The sequence below is a fragment of the Lynx rufus genome, unplaced genomic scaffold (genome assembly GCF_022079265.1).
Source record: "Lynx rufus isolate CCGP_SWC_20201006 ecotype Redwood Valley unplaced genomic scaffold, mLynRuf1.p SCAF_16, whole genome shotgun sequence".
In the NCBI taxonomy this organism is placed as follows: domain Eukaryota; kingdom Metazoa; phylum Chordata; class Mammalia; order Carnivora; family Felidae; genus Lynx; species Lynx rufus.
In genome coordinates, this window is record NW_025814830.1 from 30681624 (window position 1) to 30696231 (window position 14608).

Below are 14608 nucleotides of genomic sequence, written 5' to 3' on the forward strand. Positions count from 1 at the left end.
TCTGTAAGATGAGCACTAAGGCTCCTCCAAGGTCAGAGGTTCCCTTCTGCCCTCCCTCCCAGGAACACATTTGAAACCAGGTAAAGGCGCACCTCACCATACTGCAAAGGGCCCCACAGGCAGACTCTAGATTTACACTGGTCTGGATTCAAATCCCGGCGCTGCCCTTTACCAGCTAATGTGATACTGAGCTCACGACCGAAATTTTCTGAGCTTTGGTTTCCCTAATCTGTAAGACGGTGACAGTAGTATCCACTTTCAAGGTTATGGGGGGAGCAAGTGAGATAATGCACAGGGAGTCCTGGGTGCAGGGACTTCACTCCCTTAAGGAGGGAAGCTGAGGATGATGTTCAGGCAGCAGACAAGTTGGCTATCATCAGGGTACTTCTAGGTCTGTCTGGAAAAGGAGCGATGAAAGAGAAGACCTTTCCCAACCCTTTATTTATGTGACCCAAGCAGCTGAGCCCTCTGCTTGGGGGCACCCGCTGGCCCCAGAGATCACCCCCATGTGCTTTGACAAGGGTCCAGATGGGAAGGACAAAGGTGGGGCTCTCGCCTCCTACCCTTAGCTCCTCCTGTTCCAGTGTCCACGGGGTGCTTTTGAAGCAGGACCAGTTGGGACCCGGCTGCAGCCCAGTGGACCAGTGAGTTCAGAGAATGAACAAATTACCAATGAAATTTAGTATTTTAACCATTCTCAGCTTTTACCAAATATGTCATCAGGCAGAGGGGAAATCACATTCTATGTGTTTTGTATTCTCCACCTCTGCTCTCATGGTCTCCCTTTCTGGGGGACTTTATTCTTTCTAGTTATTCCTTCATCAGAAGCCAGACACCATCACCATAAAACCCTACGTAATTACAAGGGCTGGCAGGAAGCTGGCCGACCCTCCCTCACACTTGTAAACTGAACTTCACCGACTTCTTTGGGCCTGACCCTGACAGGTGGCCACACAGGCAACTTGTTAGCTCCATTCTCCATATTGGGAAAACTGAGGGGCCGTGAGGCTGGGGCTTGTCCAGGGGCTCACAGTCTGGACAGAGCAGAGCTTGCAGTGTGCCTCCAGGTGTTCTGCCTCTCAGAGTGATGCCCTCGGGCACCACCCCTCCACCCAATGCCTCAGTTTCCCATCCCAACTAGGGGAATGGCAAGACGGGTGTCTTGGAACCCTGGGGGAAAGACGGGAGCTGCGGGGTCTGTGGTTACAGGTTCCAAGGCCAGTGACAGAGGAGGAGCATGAGCCCCCCGACAGAGTCCGGCTGCCCCGGAGTCTCTTTGAATCCCTGCAGGACAGCAGGTCGGTGGTCCGGCTGGCCATCACGCTCCTGGACATCGGTCCAGGGAATCTCTTTAAGGTGAGGAGAGGCCTGATGGAGGCTCAGGGCAGCTCAGTGGGTCAGTGCTCGGTTCACCAGGGACCTGTGCCCCAGCTTGCCCTCTCTCGGGTCTTTGCTGTGGGTCCCAACAGGGATGGAGGAGGTGATGATCCTCCGGAGAACGTTTCTAAAGCAGCCCAAGGTCATCCCAGACTTCTGTCCTCGGAGTCTAAGCACTGCAAACTCGCACTGGTCACACACACTCAGATGTTTGGACCCCACGCACCAGTGTCCTTGGTTGGACCTGTACGTGTATCCCAAGCATTCATGTCCCCTTGTGTGTCCTTGTGCATGTACAGATGCGCATATTCTTTCAGACTCCAGGTGTGTATGTAATCGCGTGTGCTCCTGTGTGACCGTGTCCACACAAGCGAAGGTACCCAGGTTCTTGCAAATGTGTACCAGGCATGCCTGTCCAGAGGTGTGTAATCCGCTCACGTGTAGACACAGTGCACGATGAGTGCTGCTGTGGGCTGGTGCTCACCCCCCCGTAGGCACCCACTGCCCTCCAGTAGGACAGATGGTCTTTCTTCTAGCCCTACGCTCTCCACCTAAGTGGGCAGAGGAGCCCTGGGGCCGGCAATGGAGAGCTGTTGGCCGCATGGCTTTGTGACCGTTTGGCCTGGGGTGTTGGGCTCACTGGGGTCCAGCCTGGGCAGGGGACTACAGGGAGCAGCAGGAGGAAAGTCGCCCATGATCCCTCGGTCCCCTGGTCCCCTAGCCACAGACTTTACTCTCTAGGCAAGGGTGATGGGTCCTGGACGTTCCCAGGAACCCCACAGAGTTTGGTTGGGACAGCCCCTTCCTAAGCCCAGCTCCCCATCTCCCTCCACAGGGCCCCGAGCTCAGCCTGGAGGACAGCAGCAGCGTGTTGAACAACCGCCTGGTGGGCTTGAGTTTGGGCAATATATCTGTCAGCAGGCTGGCTGAGCCTTTGGAGATCACCTTCTCCCACCAGCGCCCACCCTCTGTGAGCCCCCAGTCCGGGCCTGGCAGCTACTAAGGGGCAGACAGGCGGGTGGTCACCCACAAGCACACAGGCAGACACGCATAGGACTCGGCACCTCCCATCCTTCCACACCCACCCGGCAGAAGCCGCAAAGACCATACACACGGCTGTGCCCAGGGACACATGCCACCTGCACACGAATGTCCATTTGACCCCCAGGTCCCCTCCCACTCGTGCTTTTGGGCGTGCACATAGGGCCTGGCAAACCCACCAGTATGCCACCCACATAGGTGCTCCCTCAAAGGCACATGCACACAGACATGCAACCCTCCCACTCACAGCCCCACGCCTCTCACGCGCTGGTCCACGGCACTCCAAATGGTGCAATCCATGGTCCTGTGTGACCCAGGGGGTGAGCCTTGCTTTCTACCCAATGCGCACTCAGCGGGGGGTGGGGGGGCACGCTGTCCTCTCCCCTCCTCTCCCCACACTCTCCTCGGCCCTCTCTCCTCTCCCAACCGCCCCATGCCTCCACCCTGATGCCCCTTCTCTGGTTTCAGAACATGACCTTCAGCTGTGTGTTCTGGGATGTGACTAAAGGTAGGCAGGGAGAGTGCGGGCTCCCTTGGCGCGGTGGGGGGCAGAACGCCACGGGCAGGGCCCCTCCCCCTCCCTTCCTTCCTCTCTGTTCCCCTCCCCTCCTCTCAGGTCCCCGCCACTCCCCCACATTCCCACACACTCTCCTATGTTCCCCTCCCTTCCTCTCCAGGGTCAACAGGAGACTGGTCTTCCACAGGCTGCTCCACAGAGCTCAGCGCCAAGAGGACTGTCTGTCGCTGTGACCACCTGACCTTCTTCGCTTTGCTGCTGGTAACAGCTCACCCGCCCTGATCCCAGCAGGTCTGGAGGCACCGAGGCTGCCTGGCAGGGGCCAGGGGCTTTGGGATGTGTGGGGCCTGGCCTCTGACTGATGCGGTTCCGGTTCCGGGGGTGTTGCCCACAGAGGCCGATCTTGGACCGGGCCACGGTGCAGGCCCTCATTCGCATTTCCCAGGCTGGCTGTGGAGCCTCGATGATCTTCCTGGCCTTCACTGTTCTCCTGTATGCTGCCCTGAGGTGGGTGACCCCCTCCCCCCACCCCATGTCTCCCTCTTGTCCTGAAAGTCAGGAGAGGTGCCGGCTAGAAAGTACACTGCTTGTGCAGCATTATAGATATCCTCTCCAAACCCTAGTTTCCTCATCTGCAAAATGGGGTTGGGGGTTGAAATGTGTCAGAGTTATTTCGGTTGAAAGTGGCAGGAACTCAAAGTCACTCAAATATAATGGGGCATATGTGGTTCCTGTAAGGCAGCCTTCAGGCACGGTTGGATCCAGGGGCTCAAAAGACTTGCTCTCCCTCTGCTTCTCCCAACTTTGCTCTCTCCTTTGTCAGCCTTGTCAAGCAGCTTCTTCACACTCAGGGAGTCCCAGGCTTGTCTGCCTAAGCAGTGAATTTTCTAAACGAAGTTCCAGAATTAAAGCCTTTTTCTTTTAACGTTTTATTTTGAAATTGTTATAGACTGACAGGAAGTTGCAAATATACTACATAGAGTCCCACAGTTTTTTCCAGTGATAGCATTTTATATAACTGTAGTATTAATACCCAAACCAGGAAATTGGCGTTGGTAACAGTGCTACTAACTAGAATACAGTTTCCACAATTTTTTACATGCATTCCTTCCTCTGTGCATGTGTGTGTGTGTGTGTGTGTGTGTGTGTGTGTGTGTATTTCTATGCAATTTTATCCCATGTATACCAGAGTTGAGTTTTGCTCTAACCTGAACCATTTGCCCATGATGGAACAGGTCACTGTGGTCAAGGGGTGGGTTACACTGATTGGCCAAGCCGGGTCATGTGCCTGCTTTTATTTGAACTAACAAAGGGTTAACCTCAGCCAAACTGCAGGGCTGAGAGCGGGAAAGGGGGTTCCTCAGGGAAACCCGTTCCAGAAGGAGGAGTGGGTGCCCGACAGGCAGAGATCACTGGCCTGTGCTCAGGTTCTCTGGGTCCAGGCCATGGCCGAGGGACCCACAGGAACTGTGGGCTTGAAGGAGCTTGCGGGAGCAGCCACATGCCCCAGCCTGCCCTGGACCCCAGCCTCCCCACCCGTGACTGACCTGGGGTCTCCTGACTCAGTCTGGGGCCCTCTGACTGCCCTTTTCCACGTGCCTCTCTGCCTCTGTCACCATGCGGGCCTGGGCTGCAGCCCCCAGCAGCCCCACTCCCTCCGTCTCAGAGCAAGCCGTGAGTGTGAGCGGTGCCACCCCTGTCCCCAACCAAGCCCCCGCCTGGGACACAGCCCCCATCCCCAACAAGCTGAGCATGACCTGCCAGCTGGCCGCGCCGCTGGACCCTGTGAGCCCGGCTTGGAGCGCCAGAAGGAATCGTCACCAACTCTCGAGGGTGGGCCCTGGCGTCTCAGGTGAGATGCACATTATGCCTCATGCTCCTGTCCAGGCAGCCCTGGGCTCTCATCCCTCCAGTGAGAGCCCTGGGGATCTGTTTGCTAGGAATTCAGAGTGTGAACTCCACGGACAGGGAGTGAGCCTCCGGCCCTCTCCAGGCCTCATTCTCCCTACGACGTCCCAGCCTCCTGCACCCGTGCCCAGTCCCGCAGTCCATCTACTCACTCAACCAAATGGACGCAAGGCTGGCTCCGGCCTACTGTGCTAGCCTGAGGTCACAGCCAGAGAGGAGGGGGGTGGCTACAGTGAGCTGCGGGAAACTTCCAAATCAGCCTGGAATAAGTGGCAGTCAGAGACAGCTTCCTCAGAAGGAAAGTCCCGGGGAAGTTTTGAAGGAAGAGTAGGGAAAGGCATTGAGAGCAGAGGGAAGAGCAGGGGCAAAGTCCAGGAGGTGTGGAAAAGCAGAATGCGCTCAGGGAATTGCAAGGAATGCAGTTTGGCCAGAGCGTTGAGTCAAGGGATGAGGCCAGCAGGATCTGGACCCCACAGGACCCTGAGGGCCATGAGATGGCTTCTGTACTTGAACCGGACAGCATCCACACTCCAGCTGCTGGCAGGGGCAGAACAGAGGAGGTGGAACGGAGAGGCCGTGGTGCCCCATGGGAGCTGTGTCCTCTTGCAGCCTCTCATTGGCCCTTCTCACCCCAGGTTCTACCGGCAGCGGTTCAAGTCAGAAGATGCCCCCAAGGTCCACGTGGCCCTGAGCATTAGCTTGTTTCTCCTGAATCTAGCCTTCTTCATCAATGTGGGGCATGGCCGTGAGCCGTCAGATGCCACCTGCTGGGCCCGGGGGGCCATCTTCCACTATTTCCTACTCTGTACCTTTACCTGGATGGGCCTGGAGGCCTTCCACCTCTACCTGCTCGTCATCAAGGTCTTCAACACCTACTTTGGGCACTATTTCCTGAAGCTGAGCCTCGTGGGCTGGGGTAGGTGCAGCTCAGACAGGCAGTGAGCATGGCTGGCCCTGGGAGGGGGACAGGAGGGAGAGCCGCCTAGGGCAGAGAAGGGGCTCCCTCTGTGGTACAGGCTCAGGACCTGGGGGATGGGCCTCTGGAGGGGATTTGGGAGGAGGACATGCCAAGGGAGCCTAGCAATGCCGCAGCCCCTCCTGTTGTGCACAGGCCTGCCTGCCCTAATCGTCATTGGCACCGGGAGCGCCAACAGCTATGGCCACTATGCCATCCGCGACAAGAAGAACATGGCCACGCTGGAGCTGTGAGTGGTGGCTGTGGGAGCAGGGGTGACATCAGGTCCCTGGCTGCACATATCTGGGCCAGAGGGATGTGGGGAGAGGAGGGAATCCTGGGAAGAGAGACTGAGTAAGTCAAGGCAAAGGATCCTCCAGCTAGCTCATGGCCTGGAGTGGTAAACTGAGGACTGGATGGAGAAAGCTCAATGAGACAGAGGGTCTGAAATGGAGGAAAGTGAGCGGAGGCAGGATGCCTTGCTCTAGCCTGGGCCACCACCGGCCCATATGGTACCTTTGGGCAAATTTAAAAAGGTGCTCTGCTTGGGGCGCCTGGGTGGCGCAGTCGGTTAAGCGTCCGACTTCAGCCAGGTCACGATCTCGCGGTCCGTGAGTTCGAGCCCCGCGTCAGGCTCTGGGCTGATGGCTCGGAGCCTGGAGCCTGTTTCAGATTCTGTGTCTCCCTCTCTCTCTGCCCCTCCCCCGTTCATGCTCTGTCTCTCTCTGTCCCAAAAATAAATAAACGTTGAAAAAAAAAAATTAAAAAAAAAAAAATAAAAAGGTGCTCTGCCAACCTGTCATGCCAGGGGCTCAGCCCCACCTGCCCCCTCAGCCAGCTGCCCTTGTGCAGGACACAACCTGCCCAACATTGGTGACAGCCCTGGTTCTCTCTGGGCTCTGCCTCTGAATTGCTGTGTGGCCTAGCCTGGCCCCTACCAGGGCCTCAGTCTCCTCATCTGTACAATGAGGTGTGATGAACATATTCTTTCACACCTTTTGCCCTGCAGTGCGTGTTGCACGGGGCTGAGCTGAGCCTCCCCCAGAATGCCTTCCCCGGGCCCATGGCTCTGTGCTAAGAGAGGTTGGTGGGGCCTTGGTCTTGTTCCCAGGACCTCAAATGCAGGGGCCACAGGGGCTAGAGAGGTAACATGAGCGCACGCGGTGGCCCAGGGGGAGACTGCAGTAGACTGGCAGTCACACACCCATCTATCGTCCCTCTGGAGGGCATCCACAGAGCTGCTGGGTGTCGTTTTACAAGAGAAGCAGAAATCTGGATGCTTACGCCAAGCCTCCCACTTTTTAAAGGGTGGTTGTTAATTCAATTGCTTAACAACATGATGTGGGGCAAATGAAACATGTCTTTGGGCCTAAATTTGCCCCTTTGCACTCGCTGGTCTAGGAAGAATTTTATTTTTATTATTTTTTTAATGTTTATTTTTGAGAGAGAGACAGAGCACAAGCAGGAGAGGGACAGAGAGAGAGGGAGACACAGAATCCGAAGCAGGTTCCGGGCTCTGAACTGTCAGCACCCACTATGGGGCTCAAACTCACAAACCGCGAGATCACGACCTGAGCCGAAGTCGGACGCTCAACCGGCTGAGCCACCCAGGTGCCCCTGCCCTCGCTGGCCTAAAGAGATGGCAGACAGGAGCCTTTTGACAGCCCCTTCCCAGGAGAATAGGGGGTTGGTGGGTAGCAGTGGGGGAAGGAGTCTTCTTGAGCACAGAAGGTCAGTTAGGGAAGACTGCGTGGGGCTTGCTGGACAGGGCCACCTCTCCAATCCCCGGGGCCATCTACCGCCTCCAGGTGCTGGTTCCGTGAGAAGACCGCTGTCTCTGCCCTCTACGTCACCGTCCATGGCTACTTCCTTATCACCTGCCTCTTCAGCGCTGTGGTCCTGGGCCTGGTGGCCTGGAAGATCTTCACTCTGTCGACTGCCACAGCAGGCAAGGAGCAGGGACCGAACTGGAAGGGAGTGCTCACCGTGCTGGGCCTCTCGAGCCTGGTGGGTGTGACCTGGTGGCTGGCCATCCTCACGCCCCTGGGCCGATCCACCATCTATGTCTTCGCGCTGTTCAACTCCCTGCAAGGTGAGGCTTCCGGGCCAGGGCGGTGGCGGGTTGCCTCACCTGCAAGGGGGTGCTTTGGGGGCACGGGGAGGAGGCAGACGGCGAGAAACAGGATTCCACTCAGGCTGGCTCAAATCAAGGGCTCTCCCAAGGACCCCAGGACGGGAAGGCTGACCGGCCTCGTGGGAACGGGTACCAGAGTCAGGAAAAGCCACCCAAACCAAAGCAGATACCGCCTCCGTCTTTTTCTCTGGAGCTGCGTGTAGTGTCTCACCTTCTGTCTGTCCCTTCTGTCCTCTGTCCCTTCTATCCCTTCCTACCCAGGCTCGCAGACGGCTTCTTCCACCGTCCGTGACCTCTGTCTAGGGAGGGTGCTCTGATTCAGTCCGGTCCATGTTTTTAGGAGAGTCAAGGATCAGACTGAGCCATCTTGGTCCGGTCAGCTGTGACCTGTAGGGCAAGGTCACGTGATGTGATGGCCACATGACATGGACAGTCTGTAAGGAGTTGTGCTGGCAGAAGGAAGTGATTAGCGGAGGAAACGATGGGTAGGTGTGCTCCTTGCTCCCCACCTCATCCTCCCTCTGATTTCCCAGCAGAGGAGAAGGCGCCCGGGGTGTGGGTGACGGTCCCCCCATCCTCCTCGCTCCTCACACTGTGCCATACACACAGCTTGGTAAATAATTAATGTATTTATTTTTGAGACAAAGAGCAAGACAGTACAGGGGACGTGCAGAGAGGAGAGAGAGAGAATCCCAAGCAGGCTCTGAGCTGTCAGCACAGAGCCCGATGTGGGGCTCAAACGCACAGGCCACGAGATCGTGACTTGAGCAGAAGTCAGATGCTTAACCGACTGAGCCACCCAGGCGCCCCCATCTTATTTTTTAAAGTTTTTTAAATGTTTACTTATTTTTGAGGGAGAGAGTGAGAGAGAGAGAGAGAACACACACAAGCAGTGGAGGGGCAGAGAGAGAGGGAGACCAAGGATCCGAAGTGGGCTCCATGCTGACAGTACAGAGCCCAACTCGGGGCTCGAACCCATGAACCGTGAGATCATGACCTGAGCCAAAGTCAGATGCTTGACTGACCGAGCCACCCAAGCATCTCACCAGACTTCATAATGAGTACCTGAGACAGTACTTGTGGGGGACACAGTAGGCCTTCGGTCTGTGCGGACTCTGTCAGTAACAGCAGGCTCTCTGAGACGATCCCCGGGGGAAGAAACAGGAGCCCACATCTGGAACATCTGGGGCTGGGGAGGGACACACCTTGAAACTAGATTATATCATTATTCTTCTGGAGGTTGCTCTTAATGTTTACGCCTGAACGCTTCACCCTACCGAGTTGTCTCAGCTGAGTGTGCGGGTCTCAGTCCATCTCTCTTCCTCCCAAACGCAACAGTCCCTACACTTCAGCTGCCCTTGAACGCTTCTCAATAGTTTATCGTGGTTAAAACTTGCGGTGTAAATTCCTTTTAAGCACACACAAAGTTTTAACTTTTCTATCAATGTCTGTACTTGCTACACTTCTGATAGCTCCCACCTTCCCCCTTCTTCCTGCTGGGGTGCATCCTGTAATCATCCTTCGTGGAGGGGGGTAGAGGAAGGTCACTATAGTGGTGGCTGTTCTGTAGGTCTGAAAATGCCTTTATCCTGCTCTTTCTTTTCTGTGATAGATGTACGCATACGTGATTTCATGGCCTCCGTTTTTCATTTCCAAGATTTCCATTTGGTTCTCTTTCAGGGGTTGGCTTCATTTTTGCCTGATTTTTCCATACGTTCTTGAGCTTTTGCAGTGGAGAGATTTCTCCTCCGGACGGCCGCCAGCCAGGCTGCCCAGCGCCCTGCCGGTCCGACCCCAAGCTCATCCAGTCCTTCTCCTTCCTGACAGGTGTCTTCATCTTCTGCTGGTTCGCCGTGCTCTACTTCCCCAGCCGGACTGCCGTGGCCTCCTCTTCTGGCACCGCCAGAATTGACCAGGTCCACACCGCGTCTCAAGAATAGGGGGCCTCCGTGGGGTCAGGCTGGGAGCCGGCCGCACATTGTGGACTCGGCTCTGACTCCCTGTGTGAACTCAGGCTGCTCCTTGCCTCCTCCTGGCCTTCAGTTTCTATGTTTGTACGATGTGGCTGGGGAAGGGAGGTGATGGGGGCCAGTTTGGACCACCTGGCCTCAGTGGTTCCATCCAGATACTTCTGTGGGTCCTAGAGTCCACAAATCCAGGATTGCGAGAGTCTGAAGACCGCTGCCAGCATAGAGCAGTGCCCTCACCTGTACCTGTACCTGCACCTCCTGCCTACCGAGCAAAACAGCTCATCTCTGCCATTGGCCACCTCTGGTTTTAGTCACAGGGGACTCTGTTATCAGAATTGCCCCTTGAAGGAGTCCCAGCCTCTCCTCTTCTCCCTCTTACCACCGCCCTCTCACAACCCCACCCTCTGGCTGCCTGTTCTCAGGCACTTGGACAGTTGTGCACTAGAGGTTTGGGTCTATCTATGGATAGATAAGCAGGAGCCCCTGCCACCGGGGGCCGCCCACCCTCCAGCTGTCTGGGGACACCGAATTTCAGAGGATGCCACTTACTCAATAGTGGGTGTGATATCATAAGCAGGCTCCCCTCCCCACCCTGACCGCCACACGTGTGGCCTGACCTCTGATCTGCTGTCATAGTGGGGTGGAAGGCAGATGGTCCAGAGCTCTGCACACCTGAGGGCCAAGGGGCAGGGCAGGGGAGAGGGCTGGGCTGAGCAGAGAGAGGGCAGGCATTGCCCCCAGAACCTGAGCTCCTATCAAGCAAGTCCATCAGCCTCATTCACCGGTTCAGCCCAGCCCGAGCCTGGCACGTTTCAGGCCCCAAATAAATATCTGTTGTCTGAATAGATGGATGTATGAGTTTGGCATCAGCCTGCATGGTTCGGAGCCAGGGGAGTGTCTCAGGCCAGGCCTGGCTTGGGTACGTCACCTCCAGTGGCTGGGCCTCCATTTCGCAACAGTTGCTGGTTTCCTCAGTAGGAAACAAAAGAGACAGAGATAAGAGAGAGAGAAAGCCAGCTAGAGAGAGGGAATTAACAGATAAGCCAACACAAAGAAAGAAAACAAGAGTGGAGGGGACAGAAAGACAGCAGCCCCCTGGCCCACCCCACTGCCCACGATCACGCCCCAAGTCTAGCCTTGAGTTCCGAACCACCGGGGACATCTCACCTCCCCTACTCACCCCCACCCTCCCCAGTGGGCTTGGCCAAGATCAAGCACCTGCTGTAGGTGAGAAGCTATTGTTATCAGACCGTCCCCAACAGCCTCTGGGCCGCCAGCCATCTCCTGCTCCCCAATGACTATGCTGAGTGGACGCCCTCCCTTCTCCCTCCTCCCGCCCGACAAACAGATGAAAGACAGGAAGGCAGGGGCCCTCGCTTTATGCAAGTCGCTGTGTTCCTGGAAGGGAAATTCTAGGGTGTGGACCTTGCATCAGCCGGGCCACAGTATATCAGTTTTTGTGGACAAACTTGGTGGGTCTGGGGACTTACTTTCTTTCACTGACACCAATTTCTCACGCTGAAGGTCGTGGCCCTCTTACCTCAAAGTCTCAGAGTTTCTGAGGACAAACCTTTGTATTCCACGGCTGCTTCATTGTCTGACAGGCCTGCCTCTGCCACTTAGGGGCTGTGTGATGTTGGGTGTGTCACCTCACCTCTCTGAGCCTCAGGTGCCCCATCCATAGAACGGAAATCATCAAATTCTTGCCCCGACTTGAGAGCATTAAGTGAAGGGACAAAAGTAAAGTGCCGGGTACAGACACAGCAGGAATTAAGACCCCTGAGGCTCACAGAAAGATCAGGTGGAACCCTTGTGTGAAACAGGAACCTTTGCGACCTGTGTGTAAAATACGAGAGGTGTGAACGTTAAAAATCCCTTCCAGATTCCTTCTACAGCTCTGCCGAGTAGACCAGCCCTGTGTGGGGAGGAGAAAATGGAGGCCGGGAGACGGCTAGCAACCTGCCCAAGGCTATTCTCCAAGCTGGGCTGATGCAGAGCGAGGCTTCTCTGGGTTGCTGATGCTTCCTCCTAGAGCATTTCCTGGGTTCAAGAATTATTGCTTCAGTCCTGGTCCCTGAGTCTCAGAGGAAACCCCGGGCTCTGGCTTTCCCAGTCGGACGTGGGGGCAGCCAAACCACGAGTCCCAAACGCGCGGGGTTTCCTGGTGCAGCTGGAGAGGGAAGATGGGAAGATGTGGTCGATGGCAGGGATGTGTTCCTTTTCCAGCTGGCTGTCTACCACAGGGCCAGGCAGGGGCAGGGGGGCCGGGGTCCGTCATTACTTGGGGTCACTGCAAAAGTGACTCTGAGTGTCCAGCTGAGCATGTACTAAGGCCAGGTGGAGTGATGGCCAAAAGGCACCCCAAGGCCCGGTGAGGATGGATGGGGTTCCACTATCACCACGCGATACAGTAGCAAACTAGGAGGTAGACAGCACCATGATTAAAAGCACAAAGTCTGAGGTCAGCCTGTCTGGACTAAATTCTTCCTCTGCAACTGGCCTTGGGCCAATTCCTCACCTACTGAACCCATAAAGCAGGGAGAGCAGTAATTGCCCCACGGAATGGATGAGGCTTCCAAGAGATATGGCGGAGAGCCCAGTGCCCGGACCCCCGGCCCAGCGTGAAAGTGACTAAGCCAGAGCTTTGCTTGGGCCACCAGCTTCTCAGGCCCTGGGCTGCAGTGGCCATCTGTGTGCTGCAAGGAGGGTCCCCCAGCATGCCTCCATGGCTGGTTCTTCCTGTTCTGCCCCTGCTTCTTCATTCCTTGTATTTTTCATTACATTATAACAAATGTACAGGAAATAAGACATACTGGCTCTGTGCCAGATGGATAACTTAATATCGAAAGACAAAAGTTCTTCACAAATTAACCTATGAATACAACACAGTTCTAATAGATTCCAAAGGATTGTTTAGACTTCCCACAAATGTACTCTGAAATTCATTTGGAGGCATATAGGCCTCAAATAGCTAGTCACCCTTAGTGAAAGAGGGCATGGAAAGAAGACTTGGTAGAAAGATATTACGAGGCCATCATGGTAAATCCAACATGGGGTCTGAGCAGGGATAGGCATGAAGGCCAGTGGAAGAGAATGAAGGGCTCAGCAGCAGACTTATATACACCTGGGGGACTTAAGACACAATACTAGTGGCATCACCAGTAAGGGACAGATGGTCTGATGACGGTGTTGGAAAACTGGCTTATTATATGAAGAAAAATAAAACGGGATCCATATCTAACTCCTCATCCAGAGATGGGCTCCAGGCAGAGTAAAGGTTCTAAACAAAATGGCAAAACTACAAAGTTAATGCAGTAAAATAGCTTTGTGACCTGAGGACAAGGAAGGACTTCTCAAACAAAAAACGATAAGCACGAAACATCAGACCAAAAACCTGGTGAGTTTAAGTACATCAAAATTATGGAGTTTTTTTGTTGTTGTTCCATGGAAGACACCATAGGCGATGTTAGCCAGCATGGGACAGAATAGGGTGAGGTATTTGCAACATCTGAAGCCAGAGATTAACATCTGGAAGGCCTGCAAATCAAAGCAAGGATACTTCCCTAATACAGAAAAATGGGCTGAGGTTTTATAAGGCAATTTCAGAGAAGACAATATCTAAAAGTAAGAATTTAGCATGTGAAGATACATTTAAAGTCATCAGTGACCACAAACATTAAAAAAAATTTAAAAAATGTTTAATGTTTATTTTTTTGAGAGAGAGAGAGAGAGAGAGAGAGAGAGACAGAGCACGAGTGGGGGAGGGGCAGAGAGAGCGGGAGACACAGAATCCGAGCAGGCTCCAGGCTCTGAGCTGTCAGCACAGAGCCCAATGCGGGGCTTGAACCCATAAACCAAGAGATCATGACCTGAGCTGAAGTCGGATGCTCAACCGACAGAGCCACCCAGGTGCCCCCCCCCAATTTTTTTTTTTTTTTTTTAAAAAGGGGCTCCTGGGTAGCTCAGTCGGTTGGCGTCCGATTTCAGCTCAGGTCATGAGCTCTCACAGTTCATGAGTTCAAGCCCCGGGGCAGGCTCTGTGCTGACAGCTCAGACCGTGAGCCTGCTTCAGATTCTGTATGTGTGTATGTCTCTCTCTCTGCCCTTGCCCTGCTCACCCTCTCTCTCTCTCTCTTTCTCTCAAAAATAAAATTTAAAACAAATTTTAAAGTCATGAGTGATCACAGAGTTGCACATTAAGATGACAGAGGGACCTCATTGTATCCCTATTAAACTGGCAGACGCATGATAGGAAGCTGGATACTATGGATGCTGGCTTCCTGGGGCATTGTGGAGGTTGTGTAGGGTGTAGGTTTCATGGCCTGGAGTAAATGGGGTGCTGCTGTTCATTATCCAGCAATCCTGCTCCTGGTTATTGACCCCAGAGGAACATTCTTACATGCCTAGAAGGGACACGACCGAGGACGGGTGTGTGGCATTATTTATGGCATTATTTGTAGTGGAAAGGAGCTGGTGGCAAAGGGGAGGTAGGGTCCATCACAGGGAGAATAGAATGAATCCCTACAGCAGACACACAGCCACATGGATGGATCTAAAAACGCAGTTTTTAGCAATAATATAAGAAACAGAGGAGGTAGTAACACCGTATCACTTACGTGAGTTAAAAACAACAACGTGCAAAAGAATGCTCATTTTGAAACAAAAAAAAAATGTATCAGAATGGCTGCCTATAAAGGTCAGAGAAT

General features: G+C 54.4%; 1 protein-coding gene across 4 annotated transcripts in view; it reads left to right on the forward strand.

The window, feature by feature from the left end:
- ADGRG3 (adhesion G protein-coupled receptor G3) overlaps positions 1 to 10745 on the forward strand; it is a 28031-nt gene extending 17286 nt beyond the window's left edge. For 2 of the 4 annotated variants that reach the window (XM_047078485.1, XM_047078488.1), the window contains exons 4-13: positions 1210 to 1356; positions 2213 to 2347; positions 2887 to 2926; positions 3096 to 3196; positions 3330 to 3442; positions 4572 to 4787; positions 5479 to 5759; positions 5955 to 6048; positions 7607 to 7890; positions 9760 to 10745. In XM_047078485.1, coding sequence (XP_046934441.1) covers positions 1210 to 1356; positions 2213 to 2347; positions 2887 to 2926; positions 3096 to 3196; positions 3330 to 3442; positions 4572 to 4787; positions 5479 to 5759; positions 5955 to 6048; positions 7607 to 7890; positions 9760 to 9872 — 1524 coding nt within the window. In that variant the 3' untranslated portion in view covers positions 9873 to 10745. The remainder of the gene's footprint in view (positions 1 to 1209; positions 1357 to 2212; positions 2348 to 2886; positions 2927 to 3095; positions 3197 to 3329; positions 3443 to 4571; positions 4788 to 5478; positions 5760 to 5954; positions 6049 to 7606; positions 7891 to 9759) is intronic. The other 2 variants (XM_047078487.1, XM_047078489.1) reach the window with 2 other exon arrangements.
- The last annotated feature ends 3863 nt before the right edge of the window (positions 10746 to 14608 follow it).